Raw genomic sequence first — 20,973 nt, 5'->3', positions numbered from 1 at the left:
TATTTCGCAAACGCTTGCTGCGAGGTTTCTTGTGTTGTTTGATGTTTCTCTGTTTAAGGAAGGAGTCGAACCTTATCACAGTTTAGAGACAAGCTCTTTTGACTAAACAGCCACCTAACAACCAGAACAACCTGGTAACCGGACAGGAAACCCCGGAAAACAGATCTTCTCCGTCCCTCACAAGTCTCCTTGACGCCAGCGGATTTTTGGAGAGTATTTTTTTAAAGAGCTGTTCAATTATACGGTTTGTGAATATTGTTTTATCTTTTGTGTCAGAACAGTTTTTATGTGTAATTGTTTGAGGGAACATTATGCCCTCTCTGTTTTGTGTGTGTATGAACTCTGACCTGAATACAACCGAGACGCCCTGTGCGCACGAGAACTGTTTTGGCTAGATAACAGCTGCCCCTTCTATCGCCTCAAGGTGCCTCAAGTATCCTGCTTTCGCAAGGTGTTCGCCCCACCTTTTGCACTCTTTGTGTTTTGCTGAGCTGTTCAAACTGTTTAAATGATATTACCATATATGTATATGCTTTTGTATGTTAGGGCTTGAGGACCGAGTTCCTCCCAGCTTTATAAGCTGAAGACAGACTTGATGTATTAGACATTTGTTTGAATAAACCAGATTGATTTCACTCGTGTGGTTTTCTAGCTGTGCTTCCAGCGTGCTGAACCAAGGGTACACATCCACCAGCGATACAGACAGAGGGGACCTGCTGCGTGCAGATTGAAGTGCACGCATTGTTTTTCCTACAGTTCTGGGGGCTCATCCCGGGATACACCTGATCAGAGAAAGTATAGTTTCACTACCTGATTATTTGTATCGCCATAGAGCCAACTTCTCGTGTTCAATTAAATTTGAACTGGTTGGCTCACTGACAGGTCTAATAAGAGATTTAGATTCGCTGTAGTTGAAATTGGACACAGTTATCCAAAACCTGAACCTGTCGAGACACCCAAAGATTGGATGGGAAGATGTGGTTGGGGCTATTGCACAGTGCCATTCTTAGATAATTTGTATGGATGGACTCTGGCTAGACAGTGGCGAACGTACCCAAAAGAAGGGACATTCGACCCAAGTTATTTGAAATCTGCCAATGACATGATTTATGGTGGGCAGGGGATCCATAGTGGGATTATAATTATATGAAAGGGGATATGACACATGGTATAAAATGAGTTCTGTTTGGAATGATAAAAAGAATATTTATGTGCCTAAAGCTGTTCTAAAAACAGTTCCAAAACCGTCAAAAGATAAAGGCACCTGCCCTGCTCCTTTTCTGCCTCCTTCTCCTTCATTCGAGAAGGAGTTCCAGCCGCCGCCGTATTGTAACCCTCTGAATTCGCCCCCGCTAGCGTTCCGCCTCCCCACCGCCAGGAAAATTGTATCTGTTTTTAGAACAAACGGAATATAAAAACGATAAGCCAGAAACACAGATTGACCTGCACCAGACTAATGTAGCTGTCTGGGTTGCGGAAGCCAAGGGGAATTGAGGTGCAGCCACCCTCCCCAGCGCTTTGAAAGATTTACTGTCCATGCTTCCTGGACCTGAGAATCCTGCTGTGTTTGTAGAGATGCTTGTTCGTTGTTCACAACATTGCCAATAGGTGGGTGCTGATTATCGATTTATATTACAACACAAGTTAGGCCCAGCATATGATGAGGAGGGTCTAATCGCAGCCTGCCCGTGTTAGATCCTAGCACAGACCTAATAGGCCAGACTGAGTTTTCAGAAGATCATGGTGATGGCAAAAGCCGCAAAAAGAAGACGTTTGTCAAATTTGATTAGAAAGATAAACCTGCTGAGATGCTGGACGATTTGAGAACTCGGCTAACTAAATATTTGCTGTCTGTAAAATCAGCCAACCGTGACCTATGAATAAATGTATGCCAAGCTGCAGGGAGGTACTGAAGCACCACTTGTGTGATCGTAATAACTTGAAGATTAAAGATGCAGGTGTTAAGCTGAGAACGTTAGAAGGCGATGGAATGTTTGTAGATAGTAAGAAAAATGTAGCCTGTGTTGTTGTGCAAGGACAGGGAGTTCAGAGACATAAGGGTAAGCAACGGAGGGCTCAGGGGAATAGTCGTGAACCAGGCAATTGTAACTATTGTGGTAAGCCTGGCCATTGGGTCGAGAATGTCACAAGAGACAGAGAGATGAAGGCCAACAGCCTATGCAGGCTCAAGCCCAACACGTTCCTCAGCAGCCACAGCAGGGTGGAGCTTACTATGCTCCTCCGCCCCAGCAGTCCCCTGCTAGATATCACGGGGCCCAGCGACACGATCAGCAACATCACAGCCCCACCTACACACAGGACTAGGGCTGCCCACAGAGCTCGACCCCATAGCTGCCTCGTTGTTGTGTCTTTCATTTGAATCTCCTATGTCATATGACATTTCCTACATTGTTCTTCTAAAACCATTGAGCGTGAACTCATTTTAAATCTACTGTCACGGGGTGAAGAATCACACGACAAGGAGAGCTCAAAATAAATTTGATTTAATACGTTTAATATCGAAAGGTTAGAAGAGACACCGCTTCAGGCCTTTTGTTTGCCTGTTTGTGACATGGTTTTATTCAAGCTGTTTTTATCTTGCAGAAGAAAATATAATTCATATAAAAGGTGCCAGTGACAGAAAGCAGCAGCAAATGATCTGTGTTTTGTTGATTTCTGCACATTTTTTATCTTTGTAGTATATTTTTCTCTTTTTTTATCAGTATGGTCTTCTGTGACACATGATGACCGTCTCTGGTGAGTAGTGTTTAATCTCTTCATTATACATCACTATCTCTCTATTCTCCTATTTGATGCTGTTCAGTGATTTGTTAAAAGCGTTACATGACTTGTCTTAAAGCATTGCCTTCCTTTGTTTTATATCATCTAAAAAAACAAACTGGTCTCCTGGCGATTCGTACATATTTCAGTAGGTGGCGAAATCCTATGACCTCACTCGAACAATTTCATATGATTTCTGTTAATTCTTACGCATTTTATACTGCATACTGGACACTTTCTTCACTGCTAGCCGTCTTTAAGCAGTTTTTTATATATGATTATTGAATTGTTTTCTAATTGTTTTTATTTTAATCTTCAGCTTTCATTATTTATTATTAGTATTTGCCATTTTGAGCCTGATTCAAAACAAGTGTTTATTATCTTAGATGTGCTGTTTATGGAGTAATGGAGTGTCTCTGATGCACTAAACTTGTACCTTTAACACTTTAAGATTCAGCCTTTGACTTTTACTGACGCTGACTAGCTGTTCAACTCAAAATAAACCGTAAATAGTGTCTAATAAAATGTTCTCTTTCGTGGAGCTAATATTGGGAGACAGTTCTTGGTTAAGAACAGAAGATGGAGCTACAGAGCTGTATTTATACCGTGATATATTATTACAATGCTAGTCTATGTAGCCCACTTTTTAGGTCTGTTATCCTTAATATATAAACTATGTTTACGTAATATCTAAACTATTTACATACGTCGTTTATTTTTGTGAGAAGTGATGATATTGTTCGGTTTCTGAGGGAGTTTCTCTTTTTGTTCTCCAGCTCATGAAACAGTGGATTGTTTCGGTTTTATTTCCGGTTTCCTTTTCCTCATGACGTATAATGAAAACATGCTAGCTTTGCAGTTGTTCGCTATCAAACTTAAAGCGTCCTAGCAATTGAATTGTGTGTATAGCTACCAGAACGGGAGGTCATTTGGAGTTTTACAAACCTGAATCCACAAACGAGTCCTATTTAACAGTTTAGAAGAGAATGTTTATAATGTGTTTATCGCATCTCGCCGCGTGCCGCCATGTTCACGTGCACGCGCATCTGCAACAAGTCACGGACTTCCGCTTGAGTTGGAGACTCAGTTTAAGGGGCGTTATGATGCGCTTTTTCTGCGCAGACGCGGAGAAGTAATTGTTTATTGTACAACGTGATCACGTTTACTTTTTTTCACCTGGTGGAAGCAGGTGAAACATTCCCACGGTCTAGCATTGACTTGGACAATATTACAATTGATGAGGCTCTTTAGTGAACCTCCTAACAACCGCAAACGACATCATAGTAGCCGAAGAAGAATTCAGTTAAACTTCAGTACACCTGGGCAGGTGGAGCAGGTGCAGTTCTTCACAATCCTAACAAATCTGTGTCAGGATTCTCTCAAAGGTAAAACTTAATTTTTTTAATACAATATTGAATGGCTTTGTGAAGGGCAGAATTGTTATTTTTATTTATTGTAATATTTATGTAATTTTTTGAAGGCAGTTCAAAGTGTTGTGTGAAAAGCATTAAACTGCTTGTATTCATGTATTCTGATAGGCCTGATGTGTAGCCATTACTAAGTAGAATTACAGGCGTTACTAGAATTACAGTATATTTGACCCTTTACTGCAGATAAAAAAACGCGTTTTTAGAACGTAAGAAATATTAATAAAAAAAATCTTGATCTTCCTTTAAATAATTGTATTCATTTTCCTAGAGTCAGCTCTAATGTAAGATGTGTGTAAAGTGCCACCTATTTGTTAACAGCAGTTATTCTAGAGAGAATCTTCTTGTGAGCGCTAGTGAGCGCTAGGAGAACAGAGTAAGCTACTTGTATTTTGACCTTTTAGTTCCAGGGGCACAGGGCTACACTGGTCAAAAAATCCCATCATAAGGTCAGTTAGAGGTCTGTTTCACACTGACTGTGAATCAGTCCCATGACATGGCATTGGTGGTTGTTGTTTGTCATTCTGCTTTGCTAGTTATGGTTAAAAAAACTGTTACTGGAAAAGTACCTGTTTAAAAAAAAAAAAAAATCTAATATTATTAAAAAAAGAGAGATAACTTCCTAAAATATATCACTTATGCATAACATAAATTGCAGTAAATTATTACTTTGGAATACAGGTTACAAGTTTTTTTTTTTTTTTTTAAAGGCTTGACTTCTTTTTGTGTTAACAAGATGAGTGGAAACTTCTCAGAAATAAGTGTTGCTGCAGCTGGAAATAACTTCTGCTGAAGCTAACACTTCTTATCAGTAGATCACTGCACTAGTATTAGTACGGTAATGAATATATAGAGCAATGCAAGACATGCACACAACCACTAACGGCTATAAACTATCTACTGAACAGATTAAACCACATTTCTTTCCAGAACTAAAAATGAGGCCTGTTGCGGTCTGTAGAATACAATACTGTAAAAACACACCAAAACATCTGTCTGCTGCTAATATTTATAATGAAATTAAATGCTGTTGATCTACAAATTGAATTTAATTTAAGTTTTAAAGACCAGTGTAATCTGAATGCACTGAGGGTGTTACGATCTGTTAAAGAAGTCTAGGGTCCAAATCGTAACACTTAGGAAATGTATAACGGGATAGGTTGAACTTGACAGTGAAATAACCATACGATGCGGATTAAGCTTAATTTCAAGATTTATTTGGCCACCATTTGCTGAAGCTACAGGAGAACTATTTACAGGTGCTATCAAAAAAACAAAGGTCTTAGATTAATAAAGAAAAAAAAATAGAATTGACAGAACTTGATATTAGGAAAAGGAACTTGAGTGGCGCCCAAATCAAAGAACAAAATAAAACCAACCAAGTCACATAAGCTGCCCAAACCCCATACCCTAATAAAAGAAAAATGCAGAAAGGAAACCGAAGTCTTCCATGAGTTGTCGTTTGAACTCCCCTACTCTCACTAATAACAAAAATACAAACAGAGGCGCTCACCACTGACCTAGTGTGTCTAACACAAAATTACTACGTGCAAGTGTACATCGCACGATATGCTGACTTGTTCCAGTTTCCCTAATTAAAAGGAATCAGATCGGTTCAAGTTGAATATTAGACGCAGCGTAGTACAGAATAACAACAAAACAAAGCGCACCTATTAGACACATAATAAAGAATAACAACACAAAGCGCACCAACGCGCAGCACAAACAAGCCTCCTTCTGAAGTTCGGCGGGAAGACCTTTAAACCAGTCGGTCGACAGTCGATTGGCGAAGACGATGACGTCACAATTATGATCGACCGTTGACCCATCCAATCAGGAACCTAAGAGCAGACAGGAGGGAGGGGAAAGAGAACACGCGCGTACTCCAAAGCACGTAACAGAGGGCATTATTCATGTTGAAAGTCAACTGGTTTTTCCTGAACATGCAGAGTAAAACTAAACATTAGTCTTTGTGAACATGTCTAAACTAGGTTCCTATGTGAGCTCTCAATTTTGGTAAAAATCTATTGAGAAGTTTAGATTTTCAGGGCTCACAACATTTTGAAATCCTTGGATGACCTTTGGGCGGGCATTTTTCAGATATTAGTAGTACTCAAAAGTAATCGGATCGGACCCAAAACTATTGATGACTTATCGTCCTTCTGGCTGATTGATCAGTAGCTGATTGATCAGTGACTGCTATGTTTTTACTGACTAATATGGCTATGCATCTTTCAGTTGTAAACTGTAGAATATACTTTTATTTATTGTGAGTTTGTTCATTTTTTTGTGTTCTGGTTCTGAAAGGTGGGTCTCTTGTAATAGACATATGTCTGCCTTTAAATGTTGAGGTGGTTCAAAATTGTTGATGTTTTAGCTAGTTGATGCCCCATACAAGCTTACCATGTTTAGATGTGATATTTTATATTGTGATGGGCTGAGCCAACGACAGACACAGTGGGCGTGGCGTCAGGCCTCGGAGAGGCTTTTTATTAACAAAATAGGTACAAAATAAAGTGTCCAGGGGAAAGTGTCCAAATACACGGGGAACTGGTGTCCTCGTCATGCTGCAGGGGAAGTGCAGGTCAGGTAGTGCTCCAAGGAAGGGTCCAGGTGAGGGGTGGAGTCCGGCGGCTGCACGCCCCCCTCTGGTCCGGGGCGCGAGGGGCGGCGGCTTCTTCTTCCGCGGTATCTCTGTTGCTTCTTTCCTCCTCCGGCAGAGTTGAAGGGATAAACAGCTCGGCATTCTGGCCTGTCAGCGATACACAGGTGCAGTCACCGCCTGGACTATGGTGTCCCACAACGCGCTTCTCTGGCGGCGTGGCGAGTTCCTACACGCACCCTTCCTGCACCCACAAGGACACCAGCGTGCATGCACGGGGAAGAGACCGGTCTCTCGAGGAGAGGTGCGCTCGGTATTTAATGGCGGCGGTGATGAGACCAGACCTGACCAATACCACTCCTCCTCTCGAACACCCCGCTCCCGTCGGGAGCCTGTGTGAAGGCGGCAAATAAAGGACGGGGTGATGATGACAATAAAGGGAGGGGCAGCCGACTCGTCACAATATTGATATAGTTTGTTACTTTGTATCCTTAAATGTGTATTATTTTTAGACAGACAGACTACACTTGAGACACATTCCATATCAGACAAACACAACATAAGAACATTTGATTACACTAGAGCAGACAAATAACATATTTGGACTGCATTCAACAAGTGTTTATTACTTATTTATTTGCTTGTTATTGTGTGTTATATATATATATAATTAGTCACGGGCTGAAGAATCACACAAGGAGAGCTCAAAATAAAAGCACCGTGAGGGTGGTAAGTGAAAAAGCTGAAGGTGCTTCGGGAGGCTGATTGGTCACACGCTGCTATCTGGGGAAAGTCTAAAAGAGACAACGTTAGTCGATGCTCAATTTCTGGTATGCTACGTGTTGCTTTAGGTCTGCCTGGGGTGAGGGGAGAACACAACAAAGAACTGCCCGATCAGGTGCTGGTGTTCCCCTTCTAGGCAGCTGAGATGTGGCGAGGGTAGCGAGCTGGTCCCCAGTCCCGACCCATCGGTTGTTTAGCCCTCCGCCGTCCGGGCTGGCGTGAACGGTAGGCCCAACCATCTCCAACACCATCTATGGACCCTGCCAGGTGGGCAGGACTTAGCAGGCAGCTATGGGGACAAGGACCATGATTGGTCTCCACGTTGGAGCTCCTATGGTTGGGCTGTCCTGTTGTAGTGGCATTGTTGTGCTTGCTGGGCCTTGCTGTGGTGTTCCCGGACTAATGGTATGTTCCGGTCGATCCTCTCTTTCAACTCTTTCACTTTTTCACTTTCATTTTTTTACCAAGGTTCGATGGGCTGTCGGCTGCTGCTCCCATGCCTCCTTGGCAATGTTGTCGGCCAAAGAGGAGCTAAAAGGGGGTGAAGCCAATTGAGGTCTGGCGGACTTCTCAGATCCCAACCAGCATGTAGGGCAGCATGAGGTCTCAGTCACGCCTGTCCTTGATGGCCATTATAAATCTGAACTTTAGGTATTTTTAGATGCTGGAGCTGGTATTTCAGGGCAACATATAGTTCTTCTAACATTGTTTATATAATTGACAGGACTGCTTGTCTTGCCCTGTAACAGGGCAAAAACGAAGTTGTATAAACACCATGAAAATGACAAAAACCGAAGGACATATTTCTTGGGGTAGCTGTCACTGCTTCAAGAGATGTGGGCCTTTGCCTCTGTTGTACCTGTAAATCATTCTCATGCACTGTCTACCCAACAGATGAAACCACATTTCATCCGCTTCTAAAAATCAGGCCTTTTTGAGTGATTTGAGTCTGTCTGTACACAGTACTGCAAAAAGTCACCATTATCCGTTTTCTGATAATAAACATATAAAATTAAAGTACAATAATGTGTATAACATGGTTAAGTCTGTTCCTGCTAAAAATAAATGCTTGTGAAAAAATATCTTTGCTGTTTTTATGTGAGCTCTTACATCAGACGTTGTGAATTTTTGTTTTATATTACTTTATGTAACTGCGCTCTTTGCCAGAATTTGTGCTAAGTTCATGTTTGATAAACCTGTCTTACTTAAGGATGCAGAATACACAAAACACTTCAATTAGGAAGTCCAGAAAAATCATGGCTGATACCTACAGATGCTTGGCTTTTGACCTTTTAATATAATTGAAATCGCAACATAATCATGCAAGATCACAATAAGCTAATCATTAAAATATTTCTCAGACCACACAACGCGTAAAAGCTTTTTTGAATAAGAAGCTTTTTATAGTTTACATACACAATAGTCCTGTTACAAAAAGCTTTGCTCTGAAATGTTGTGCTGGTTTCATGCTCTTAACTTGTTATTTTTACATGAACAGCATGAACACCATTCTCAGCCGTCTTTAACGTCTGTGAAGGACACTAGCGTCACGTTACATCATCTTCCTGCTTAACTCTCTGAAAGAAAACACAAAGAGAAACAAAGTTGTCAAAGAGCTAACAATATTCATAGTAAAAAATGGCAGATTAAGTAAAGCAATAGATTAACAATAAACAAGTGTTAAAAGTGTTCATTTTTATGATTATGGATTAGTTGACTGGTCAAATCAAAAGCGTCTTTACTTCCTTCACATGTCTAAGGCTTATACTCGCGCCAGGATTTTGAATATGAGTAAGGTACAAATGTGATTTAACATATAACCAAGAACATTTAATCAGTGTTCTACAGTGGAGATGCTGCATCCGCACAACGACCAAAACTAACAATAAAAGACAGTAAATCCCTGTTTTAGAGTGGTGTGGCTCAGTATGACTCTCCAAGCTCAAATGTCAATCTACATCTATAAATAGAACCCATTAGAACTAGTCTGTTTCTGTCTAACTGGATTCAGCATGACACACAACAAATCTCTGACAATAAATTAATGGCACTAAATTTATGACATACACAATCTAAGAGTTGGCTCTACTCTACTGAATTCTGAACAGTTGCTTTGTTTTCAAACTGTTGCATTGCGTTGACAATGGTCTCACGCGGTGTTGACTAATGTTACTTGGGTTTTAAGTAATCCTAAACAGTCAAAACTAGTTTTATTAGGAAGAAAAAAAAAAAACTCTAAATATGAAAATAACACAGATTACACAATCTTACCGAATTTTGTGCTTTTCTTTTGTTGAATGTTGCATCAGCGTAAGTGATGTCGTCTTCACGGGTCTCAACTATTTATATAAAAAAATAATAACACGCATTAAATCAACAAGTAAGCACAAATTTTTTTATCATATTTTCAAGATACTTTATTTAAGGGGTATTGTTAAGTATAACAAGTATTTATTGTAATATGAAGTAGAATTTTAGAGATAGTAGGTAGCACTTGCCATGTTGATCAGTCTTTCTTTGTTTCCTGCAGATGCAGAAGATCCCGACAGCAACAAGAAACAGCAGAGATCCAGCAGCAGCAGAGATCAGGGCTATCAGAAAAACTGAAGAACCTGAAGAAGGACCTACAGGAGAACCTACAGGAGGACCAGCAGGAGGAACTGAACTAGGATGTGAAGGAGGAGTTGGAGGAGCTGGTTTTGAAACAGTCATTAATGTAAGTAAATGAATAGAAGAAAAAGTAAGTCTTTAACGTACACAAAGCAAAGCACTAAATGTGTATTGTGATGTAATTTAATCTGGACAGGTTTATTGTAACGATAAACTTATTATTTAATTTATAAATTAATTAAACGCTTTCCATCCTGTTTCTTGATAATCTTAATTAACCGCTTGGTTTTGGCCCTGGTAAATGTGGATGGCAAGCAACCTGTCAAATATTAGGCAATAAAGCAGCCAAAAATGAGTCTAGTTGGTGTAAACACAAACTATTATATGGGACCCTGGACTCAGGGTCAACCAAACTTTAAAGCGAAAAAGTTTTTAAAACAAAACTTTTTTAACAAAAGTTCCATTGTTAAACTTTCAGATTTTATGACATTTGTAATTTTACTGTATTTTCACCTCCTAAATTAAGTCAATGGTACAATTTACTCCAATAATTATTATTTTTTTAAAGAATAAGAAAAAGTTAGTAATCAGGCAGTGGTGACGTAATTTTCTTTTTCATCCCTGCAGCAGCACTCAAAAAAAAAAAAAAACACATTGAGAATTTATGTGTCATCTGAAAGCTGAATAAATAATCCTTCCGTTGTTGCATGGATAAGACAATATTTGGCATATCTCAACTGGAATCTGAGGGTGCAAAAATTCTTAATACCTTTAAAGTTGTGATTTTTGTTGTCCAAATAAATTGCGTATTTCTACATGTGGTGACATTTTTAGATATCCATTCAGATCAGACTCTCCCAAGCTGAGCTTCCAGAGTGACCAAAAGCATTTCTGTTTGAATGGAAGTCAGTGGAAGACATGGTAACTTTTTTATGTGGAGATGGTTCATCATATCTACACCTGACTACACTTGCAAGACATTCATTTTGAATGAGCTTCATTGCTTTGACACTCGCTACTACTCACCATAGACAGTAACATTGAATCTGTGTTTATCATCTGATTTGCTTAGGCTGATTCTAGCTTCATCCAAGTCTGTGAGTCTGTTATTTATATTATATTATATTATATTATATTATATTATATTATATTATATTATATTATATTATATTATATTATATTATTAAGGTACAATGCAATCGTTTATGTACACATTTAATGTATTTACAAATACTGAAAGTTAAAATAAGCTAAAGTATAATGTACACCGGTATGTATTTTGTCCGCTCGCAGCACCCGTACCGTAAGTGCACCAATACACGCGCATAAAATGCGCTTTTTTCGGGGCGCGGCTCAGAAACGATGTTGCGTCGATTTTCCTCTCCCTGCCAAATTATTACTTCTTTGCTTGAAATCACTACTACTCCTAACCCCTCTCCCACACTCAACACTACATTTAACGATACTAGTGGAGTAATAATCTGGCGGGGGTCGGATCTCTGACAAACACATAGGATTTAATAACTGCACGGATCGTAGACACGCAGCTCTACATCAAGATGAAAGTCGCACCTAAGGTAATTCTTTTCCGGTTGTTCACTTTCGGTAAGTTTGGTTTTCAGCATACAGCTGGAACACTTTCGGTTTCGTTTTACCATACGCTGCAAATGCGCACTTTCCCCTTATTTTATTCATAATATCACGATTGACAAATACATAATTGTTTTATATTTGAAAATAAAACATGGTCATTGAGTCACTGATGTTACTATACTCTTTTTCTTTCACATTAAATAAAACATTATTCCAATTATTCTTGCATGTTAAATATTTTTCTGTAACTCTCTACATGCTAACATTACTAAAGAAGTGCACAAAATACAGCCCTTTTTGTTAGTTTTATGCTATTTATTTATTATATGTGTTTATGCAGCTGGAGATCTCACGATCAGCAGCATCAGAACCGCAGACTCTGGAGAATATAAACTAGAGATCAGCAGCACAGAAGGACCCACAGAGATCACATTCCCTGTCAGTGGTATGTCTTTGCGTTGTGCTGCAGCTCTTGTTTTTCTGATCTGCTGCTGCAAGAAATCCAAACCAAAATTCGACTGCACGTATCGTGCGGAAGATTCATGTTATATAGGTAAAAAAAAGCAGTTTGATCTCAGCAGCACTTTTCAGCATCACAGTGTGATGTGCCTTCATTACTATGCTGGTATTAAAGATGTTTCTTATTGAACGGCTTTTCCTGTAGCTCAAATAGTAGAGCATGGCGCTAGCATGCTAAGATCACGTGTGACGAAGAAAGGTTTACAGTAAAGTAAAATCTGTTACTATAGTTAACTTTATGGAAACATGTAAAGAGTGAAGTAAAGAGCCAAGTTTTTTTAAATAGAGAGACATGTTTTGATTCATGATGAAGTAGATATTTGAAGTAGTTCGCTCTTTTTGTTGTATATGTATATATATGTATGTATATATGTATATTTCTAGCATTAATGTAAACTGATCGCAATCATGACATCTTTAAGCAGCAGTTCGGTCAACCTTTAAATGCGACACGTGCGTACACCACTTCATCCCTCTGTTTGACTTCCTGAAAGAAAAAACAGAGACAAAAGAGTTTACTGGAGTTAATGTGCTTGATTCCTAAGATTCAGTCGCATATGGTAGTTTTAATCCTCATAAGTTCAAAAGTTTAATTCGGATTATGTGGATGGTTTTAGTAATGCTGTCCTGCAAGAATCGAAGCAATCGTCATCTCTGTTTCCTCATACACGAGAGAAGTGACCGCTCTGTTAGTCGAAACAAAGGATGTTTCCTTTCGGTTCTGTTTTCTTTTAAAGTTTTGCATTTGTATAAAACCCTTTTGACTGTCAATATTTGAAAAACTATTTTTCATTGACTGTTTTTATATATATTTTTAAATTTGCATATTTCCAACTCAGGTTTTCTAAAATTTACAGACATATTTTAATCTTTTTTTTCTTCTCTCACACTGGTTAAATTAAGGCATAATTTTTTTACTGTTAAACAATGAATGTTTCAACGAATGTATCTGTTATCTGAGAGCAAAGTTCTTGCACACCTTCTTGTTTGTCTTCGAATCGAATCTATTTATTATTAATTAAATTATTATTTCTTATTTATGGAAACTCCGCCTTTCCGCCTCAAAGTAAAAAAAAAAAAAAAAAAGTATCTAAATAAAACGTGATTTTAGTTCTTGCCATTAATTTATTCCTTTATTTGTTTTTTTTGTGTGCAAATGGTCTGAAGAGTTATCCAGTTATATTTTAGTGTTCAAAATAAGTTTCTTCCATTCGTGGATATAAATCTATGCTCACTCACTCACGTTTATGCTAATGTTTTTAGATATATTTTTTCCTCTTTGCATGGAAGTTCTCCAGGGTATGTCACAATTAATCAGAAGATTATAGACCCAAAAAAGAAAGTGTGGGCACTTACGGGACTAAAACATCTAATTGCCAGTGTTTTAATGATTTTTAAAGCCCAAGAAACAGATAAATGATCTTACCGCTTTCTGTGTGTTTCTTTTGAGGAACAATTGATCGACGTAAGTGATCTCTTCTGTATGAGTCTGAACTGTTTGAAAATATAAATAGAGGCATTAAATCACCTCAAGGCATTAAAAAGCCTTTTTTGTTATTACAGCATACCCCTATTTTCGCAGATGTAGCATCATTATCTAACGCTTGCCTTCGTGATCAGTTTTTCTATGTTTCTTGCAGATGCAGAAGATCCCGACTGCAGCTAAAGTTAACAGAGATCCAACAACGGCAGCAGAGGTCAGCACTATCTGAAGTGACGAGTCTGGAGGAGGGTTCTGGACTTCTGGAAGGAAAGAGAGACATCAGTGTGAGTAAATGAGGCTGATCTATAGCTAACATAAAGAGTATTATCAGCACAGCTGACAAACTGGCCTTTACATGCTTCTGTGTTACGATGCTTCAAAAGATGCAATCGCATCAAGTTCGAATGCATCGGAGTAGCGCATGCTTGTTAAAAATCTGTACCAAACATCAGCATGATCACAAAAGTTTGCCATTTATTGTGATAATATGTAACTCATTTTTACGTGCCTTTTTCAAAGAGAAATGGCCACTGAGTAGCACTAAAAAAACGTGTTCAATGCGGGAACCCTGGCGCATTTTTATTACGTTGACAGGTAAGTATTGCTATGTTTTCATTATGTTGCTTTAGCTACATATTGTGACTAAAGTTTATCGCTAAATGTTAATCCTGATAGTGTTAACAAATGCAAAACTGATATCAAAAGGCTTTTGTTAATGCAGTCGTGTCGTTTCTACTTCCTTTGAACTGTTTTGTCTAACCGCTTTTACACCGGGATCAAGCTATTCAGTTCTATGCTGTTTTACGTGAAAAACCATAGATATGAGAAGCTGGATATGTGTGATATATAACGTTCAGCGTCGTATCAATACTGTTAGTCATAACCTGACATTCTTAATGTAATTGTGCGAAAATTACACTTTATTGATGGAAACTGAAAAGGTGTCCGACTTTTACTGCTGTGTTCATTTCTTTTAAAAAGTGGCAGTAATATGTACTTGTTGATACATATTTCATATCTCGCCAAAAAGTGCACCAAGGTACGTTTATGCCATGAGATATTTGTCAATCAAGCTCATGTCAAGACCTCTTCAAGCAGTCAATGGAGGAACTGTGTGAGCATGATGCATTTTTATGAGTGTAAGCGTAACTATCTGACTGTGTTTGCATGACATTGTTTGGAGCGAGCTATATGCGTTTGATATTAAAAATCATAACTGCATGATAGGTTTGACTAATTATTTATGACATGACATATGATCAGAAGACAATAAAGTCAGTTTAGTGACATTTTTAATGAAGGCGTTAGTTACGTGTATTAATATTTAAAATGGGATTGCGTCACAGAGATATTTTTTTGAAGCATATAACAATGTGAGGGTGATTACTCGCCATAAACAGTGACTGAGAATCTGTGTTGAGCCTCTGAACTGCTGTTTTTGATGGATACTTCGTAAACTCCAGAGTCTGTGCCTGTGGTGTTCGTGATGGTCAGAGATCCGGTCTGATTGTCCAGCTTCAGTCTGTCTCAAAAACTCCGTCATGAATGTCAGGTGTGTTTGAGATGCCAGCCTCTCGATTGATTTTAGCTATGACTGACCTGTTCTCTCCAAACCTCCACAGAATCTGATCAGCCTTCTGTATCTGAGTGAGAGTAATGTTTAGAGCGACCGAATCTCCTTCGGTCACCGACACTGACTTCACTGCATCTGTATCAGCGAGCACACCTGACGAACAAACACCTTCTCAGTCAAGTATAATAATGTTAACGTTTAATTTAACCAAGCTTTAGGTTCAGAACAGTCAAAAACGCTAGGTTTGAAAGGTAGACGCTAACGGCGCCACGACCCCTAAAAATGTTTCTAACTTACCAGCATGATGGCAAAAACACAGCCACGATAAGACTTGAAACACTTCTAACATCTCCGGGTTTGAAATGCTGTACCTCGGGAGGTGAAAAAGAAGATCTGAGAGCGCCGTGGACTAAAGTAGTCAGGAAGAAAAAAAAATCTACTTCTGTCTTTGTGTCTGAGCTGAGCTGAGCGTGCAGTGTGTTGAACTGTAGTCAAGTTTCACAACTAAGCTGTTTCTTCACTGTGTTTCAGTACACAGACGTTATAAACAGCTGGAAAGATTAACTTAATTTAGAGTTCAGGTGTGGTTTCATGGCCTCCACAAAGTGTGAGTTAAAGGGACGTAAGTGATTTAAATTGTGCATACTGCCCTAATGAAAGCCAAATTTAAACACTTTTATTTTTACAGTACAGGTCCTCGTTATAAACCCTTGAACGAGGCCAATTTTATGTCATTAACCCATTTCATGTCATGATTTTGTGACGCTATTCCCAGGAATATGTGAATATGGGCCTAAATGTTGGACGAAGAAACAGTAGATTTGAACTTAGCCAAAGTGATTGTTTGGTTTTTTTCATTGACGTAAATCAAATTTGTAACTGTATACATTTTTCATGGTGTTGAAATCTGATTAAAAGTTTTTTGTTTTTTGTCTTATCTTTTCATGTTAGTTGTGTTGTCAGGTGTGTTTGCTGATAGAGGTCAATCATAGCTAAAATCGAGAGGCTGGCATCTGATATTGATGATGGTGGATTCAGACACAGAGAATTACAGGTCTAATATATGCAGTCTTTCAGTGGTGAAGTGAAAATAGTTCAACCGGATCTGGAAGGAATAGTCAATACTTGCTGCTCAGGAAGTAAAAATGCAATTTCTGCCTCTAGTAGTTTTATTCTTCTTCGACCAGTTGGGGTAAAAAAAAACTACGCAATTATTATGTTTCCAAAATTTCTGGAAAGTTTCAGAAATTATCCGCCTTTTTCAACACTCTCAACCTTATAGAGGAAGATTGTAACAAATCTCTAACTCCATTAAATTAATAACCTTTTTTCAGTTCTTATTTTTATAAACTATGTCCAATCTTTTCCCCAAACATTGCTTTGAGCATCAAAAACCATTTAGATTTTCAAAAAATATTTTTATTCCCCACAAAAGTTTGGCTTTGACTTTTCCAATTTGGCGTCTCACCAGAAGGTGGCGCTCGCAGCTTTATTCATTCATTTTAAAAGCGCTTGTCCATAGAGTAATATTACGATAAGTAATATAGTTCATAATAAATCTTGGAGTATCAAAAGATTATTAAACGGCAAGCTTTTTCATTTCATGTTCGTGACCTAGGTTGAATGCTTTTGTAAGGAAAAAATTCTCACTCTACAACCATGTATGTGGGTGTGAGTGTGTGAGCGAAACTCTGGGAAAAAATGCCATCTTTTCGTCCCCCGTGCTTTCCTGTCGTGTCTCCAGTTTTCAATTTGGGCTGTTGAACATTTCAATTCAGTGTTAAAGTTTGTAAAAGACAGAATTTAGCCAAATATAGAGTCAGTATGCTGCTCGAATGACTAGAATTAGAATGATAAATTGAATTTTATTTAATTAATATTAATTTTTATGGTACAGAAATTACACAGTTCACCTTCTCTAATAAATGTCATGGTAAAATGTTCATTGTGTAGGAATGTGTCGCTCTGTTTTATTCTGTTCTTTTATTCCATTCTGTTGGTCATCTCTCCTGTGGTGAGCGTTTACATTTAGTCTGGGACTGGGCTTAAAGGAATAGTTCTCCCAAAAATGAAAATTATGTCAATTATGTACAAATTTGTATGAATTTACTCATTTTGCCAGACACAAAGGAAGACTTTTTGAAGAAAGTTTGTAACCAGTTTGTAACCTTCTATGGAAGTCAATGGTGACCCAAAAAAGCCTGGTTACAGTCTTTCTTCAAAATAGCTTGTCACTGTCGTGGGGATCAGTGTTTGCTTCAGTTGGGCCCTTGACCTTTAACTTCTTGTGTTAGATCTCGCTCTGTAACACCGCGTGTGATTTGAGAAGATCAAGAGATGAGTGCAGTCGCCTTACCATCTGATCTTCTCAATCTTGATCTTCTCAACAGCAACTTCAAAAGTCCTTGACGCTTGACTCGGATGCTGTACTCGGACACAACACTATTTAGGAATGCTTCTCACAATCTCTTTTTAAATGATCTTTGCCTTAGCCAGTCTATTTCGTTTTGTTGATTTTTCAATGTTTTTAAACTTTTTTTTTCAGCAGACAAAACATGTCTAGCATTTTTATATATATATTTTTATTTCAGCATACAGAACAGTGCTAGAGTGATTCTTCGCTCACTGTTACTTGAAAGCAGATCTTTTTGATATTTTATTTTAAGTATCTGTGATTAATCAGCTTTTTATGTAGTTTTGCTCCACAATAAAAAAAAATTTAATCCTGCCTTGCAGAGAGGTAATTTATTTTTGTGAACACTAGAGAGCGCCGGTCTTAAAAACTCAACAGTATAAAAACAGGCTTGTTTTTTTGAAAGAGGTTTTATCATAGGGTGATCAGTCACATGACATTATAACAGGTTGGTGTTTGTCATGCTGCACTGAATATACCAGGCCGGTGGTCGGCAACAGGTGGTCAAGCAATAATATCTACCCATTCAGTCTCACATTGAAAAGCAACATTCAAAAAAGCTTTTCAAGTATACTCAACCTAAAAATCCTGAAAGCTCAATTTAGTAACAACTTTACATGCAACCACAGCGAACTGTAGAAATGCATCAGAATACATTTTTAGGAATCCTGCGCTACATATTTTGGCTTTGCATATTTATGTTTAAGTTACCTGCACTCTAACTGTTTTTGGACTTTCCCACTGGACCAATGTTTGCCGGGTTGTATGCCATTAATTGTCTTTATTTTAGTTAGAAACTCCCCAATATCGTAAATCGTGCACTGAATTTGTTCTTCTTAAAACACACTTGCTGACCTAAGTGTAATATCAAGAATGATAGAACTTCTCAGAAATATCTTGTAAGTGTTGCTAAACAATTTCTGCTAAAACTAACACTTCTTATCTGAAGGATCACTGTATATAAAGTCATAAATAGATATGTCATAGATGCATATGCCACTGAATATTAATATTTTACTTCACGATAAAAGTTTCACAAAAAGAGAAATGCAAATTGTGGACGGCCTTTCTCGTGTATTCACAGGAACACACTTTTCACGTCTCAAGACACACAAACATGCACATTAACCACAAACATTCAGCATTAGCCACATTCTCATGCACTAACTGTCTACCCAACAGATGAAACCACATTTCATCCGCTTCTAAAAATCAGGCCTTTTGAGTGACTTGAGTCTGTCTGTACACAGTACTGCAAAAAGTCACCAGCACTGGACCAATGTTTGACAAGTGAAATAACAAGTAACTGTTATTTTTACACACAGGCTGCCGCTACACAGTTCGTGTAAGCATGAACACCTACTGACTGTGCTCAGAACATTATTAACGAGGAAACATTCAACTAATAAATGTAATTAATGTCTGTATACAACACTAGAGTATACACATCATCCTCCAGCTTAGCTCTCTGAAAGAACACACAAAAAAACACAAGCTGTTATAGAGCCAACAATATTCATAAGCAATGGAAGGTTAAGTAAAACAATAGATTAATAATAAAGCAGTTCTTACTGAATTCTGTGCTTTTCTTTGTTTCCTGCAGATGCAGAAGATCCCGACAGCAACAAGAAACAGCAGAGATCCAGCAGCAGCAGAGATCAGGGCTATCAGAAAGACTGGAGAACCTACAGGAGAACCTACAGGAGGACCAGCAGGAAGAACTGAACCAGGATGTGAAGGAGGAGTTGGAGGAGCTGGTTTTGAAACAGTCATTATTGTAAGTAAATGAATAGAAGAAAAAGTAAGTGCACAAAGCACTAAATATGTGTTGTGATGTAATTTAATCTGGAAAGGTTATTGTAACGATAAACTCATTATTTAATTTATAAATTCATTAAACGCTTTCCATCCTGTCTCTTGATAATCTGAATGAAATGCTTGGTTTTGGCCCTGGTAAATGTGGATAGCAAGCTATCTGTCAAACAGTCATATATGACACAACAGCTCTTAATTAAAGATTAGCAGTAATTAAAGAAGCTTAATTAAAGAAGCAGTCTAGTGTGTGTTAACCGAGACTAGCAATTTGTAACGTGCATATATAGTACAATCATCTCTATGTCAAATAATCAAGTGCAATCTGATTTTGATTCGTGTGATAAAACGTTTACATTAGCACTTTTTTTGGCAGTAGTAGAATTATTTTAATAAATATTCCAAATTTGTTGCATATAATAGTTAGTTGTAATACTCACCATAGACAGTAACATTGAATCTGTGTTTATCATATGATTTGCTTAGACTTATTCCAGCTTCATAAAGTCCAGAGTCTGTGTTTCTGGTGTTCATGATGGTCAGAGATCCAGTCTCATCCAGCTTCAGTCTGTCTCTGAATCTCTCATCATCTGCACAGATATCACTGGTCTCTCCATTGATTTCAGCTATAAGACTCCCCTCAGTTCCGAATCTCCACTTAATCTCATCATTTGTCTGTAGTTCAGTAACATTAATCTTCAGAGTGACTGAATCTCCCTCCTTCACTGACACTGACTTCACATCAACACCAAACACACCTGAAGAACAAACAGAAACAGTCTCTCAGTCACATAATACTAAAGTTTAATATTTTTTTAATAAAGTTTAATAAAGTTTTAACTAAAATTAGCCATAGATTTGAAATGATTACAAACTTTAAAAAGTTATAAAGACTAAAACAGCAGTGCGGAAAATAAGATACTTGAATTCACGATTCTTCATGTTTTAAATTTTAATGTTTAGTATCGTTATGAGCTAGTAAATAATGTTTAATATGAATAATATTGATTAAACCTGAATCCTGATGATATCTTCTAGTCATATCTACTGACTGATTTAAATAATGTTATATTGTAGTAACTGCTACCGTAACAAACTAAAGAAAAATCAAATGTGTATAACTTACCAACCAGATGACAAAAGCAGAAAAAAAAACAAGTGCGTTTTTCTTTAAACATTTTCTTCCAGCAGCTCTGGGGAGTTTAAGAATAGCTGAGGGTGTTGTGGTCTCTAGCAAAGACATGCAGAAAAAAAACGTTGTCTACTTCTGTCTTTTTGTCTCGGACGAGTGAGCATGCGTGTAACGTGTCGAAGGAAGTCTAGTTTTTATATGAGCTGTGTCGTTGTTTTTTAACTGTACTGATATTACAATTCACA

The 20,973-nt window shown here is 38.0% G+C and overlaps 2 protein-coding genes across 4 annotated transcripts in view; one reads left to right on the top strand and one right to left on the bottom strand.

The window, feature by feature from the left end:
* Positions 1 to 9,118: 9,118 nt before the first annotated feature.
* Positions 9,119 to 10,305, bottom strand: LOC122327571 (protein TRACHEARY ELEMENT DIFFERENTIATION-RELATED 7-like). The gene is made up of 3 exons (XM_043223024.1): positions 10,092 to 10,305; positions 9,865 to 9,932; positions 9,119 to 9,170 (listed from the first exon to the last, which is right to left on the bottom strand). Exons 1-3 carry the CDS (start codon positions 10,303 to 10,305, stop codon positions 9,141 to 9,143), a joined length of 312 nt encoding a protein of 103 aa, XP_043078959.1. The 3' UTR covers positions 9,119 to 9,140.
* The window catches only part of si:rp71-36a1.1, a 40,548-nt gene continuing 29,794 nt past the window's right edge, over positions 10,220 to 20,973 (top strand). For 2 of the 3 annotated variants that reach the window (XM_043222636.1, XM_043222635.1), the window contains exon 1: positions 10,223 to 10,309. The gene's annotated coding sequence lies outside the window, so the exon portion shown is untranslated. Of the gene's footprint in view, positions 10,310 to 20,973 lie in introns of all 3 variants that reach the window. The other variant, XM_043222634.1, reaches the window with a different exon arrangement.

Source organism: Puntigrus tetrazona, chromosome 22 (genome assembly GCF_018831695.1).
Source record: "Puntigrus tetrazona isolate hp1 chromosome 22, ASM1883169v1, whole genome shotgun sequence".
Taxonomy (NCBI): Eukaryota; Metazoa; Chordata; class Actinopteri; order Cypriniformes; family Cyprinidae; genus Puntigrus; species Puntigrus tetrazona.
Note: the sequence above shows the minus strand (reverse complement) of the source record. Positions and strands in the feature narration are given on the sequence as shown.

Coding starts and splice junctions, on each gene's coding strand:
- LOC122327571 (XM_043223024.1), bottom strand. CDS start 10,305: ATGACTGTTTCAAAACCAGCTCCTCCAACTCCTCCTTCACATCCTAGT. Junction 9,933..10,091: donor AAGAAAGACTGATCAACATG/GCAAGTGCTACC, acceptor TTATATAAATAG/TTGAGACCCGTGAAGACGAC. Junction 9,171..9,864: donor AAAGAAAAGCACAAAATTCG/GTAAGATTGTGT, acceptor GTTTTCTTTCAG/AGAGTTAAGCAGGAAGATGA.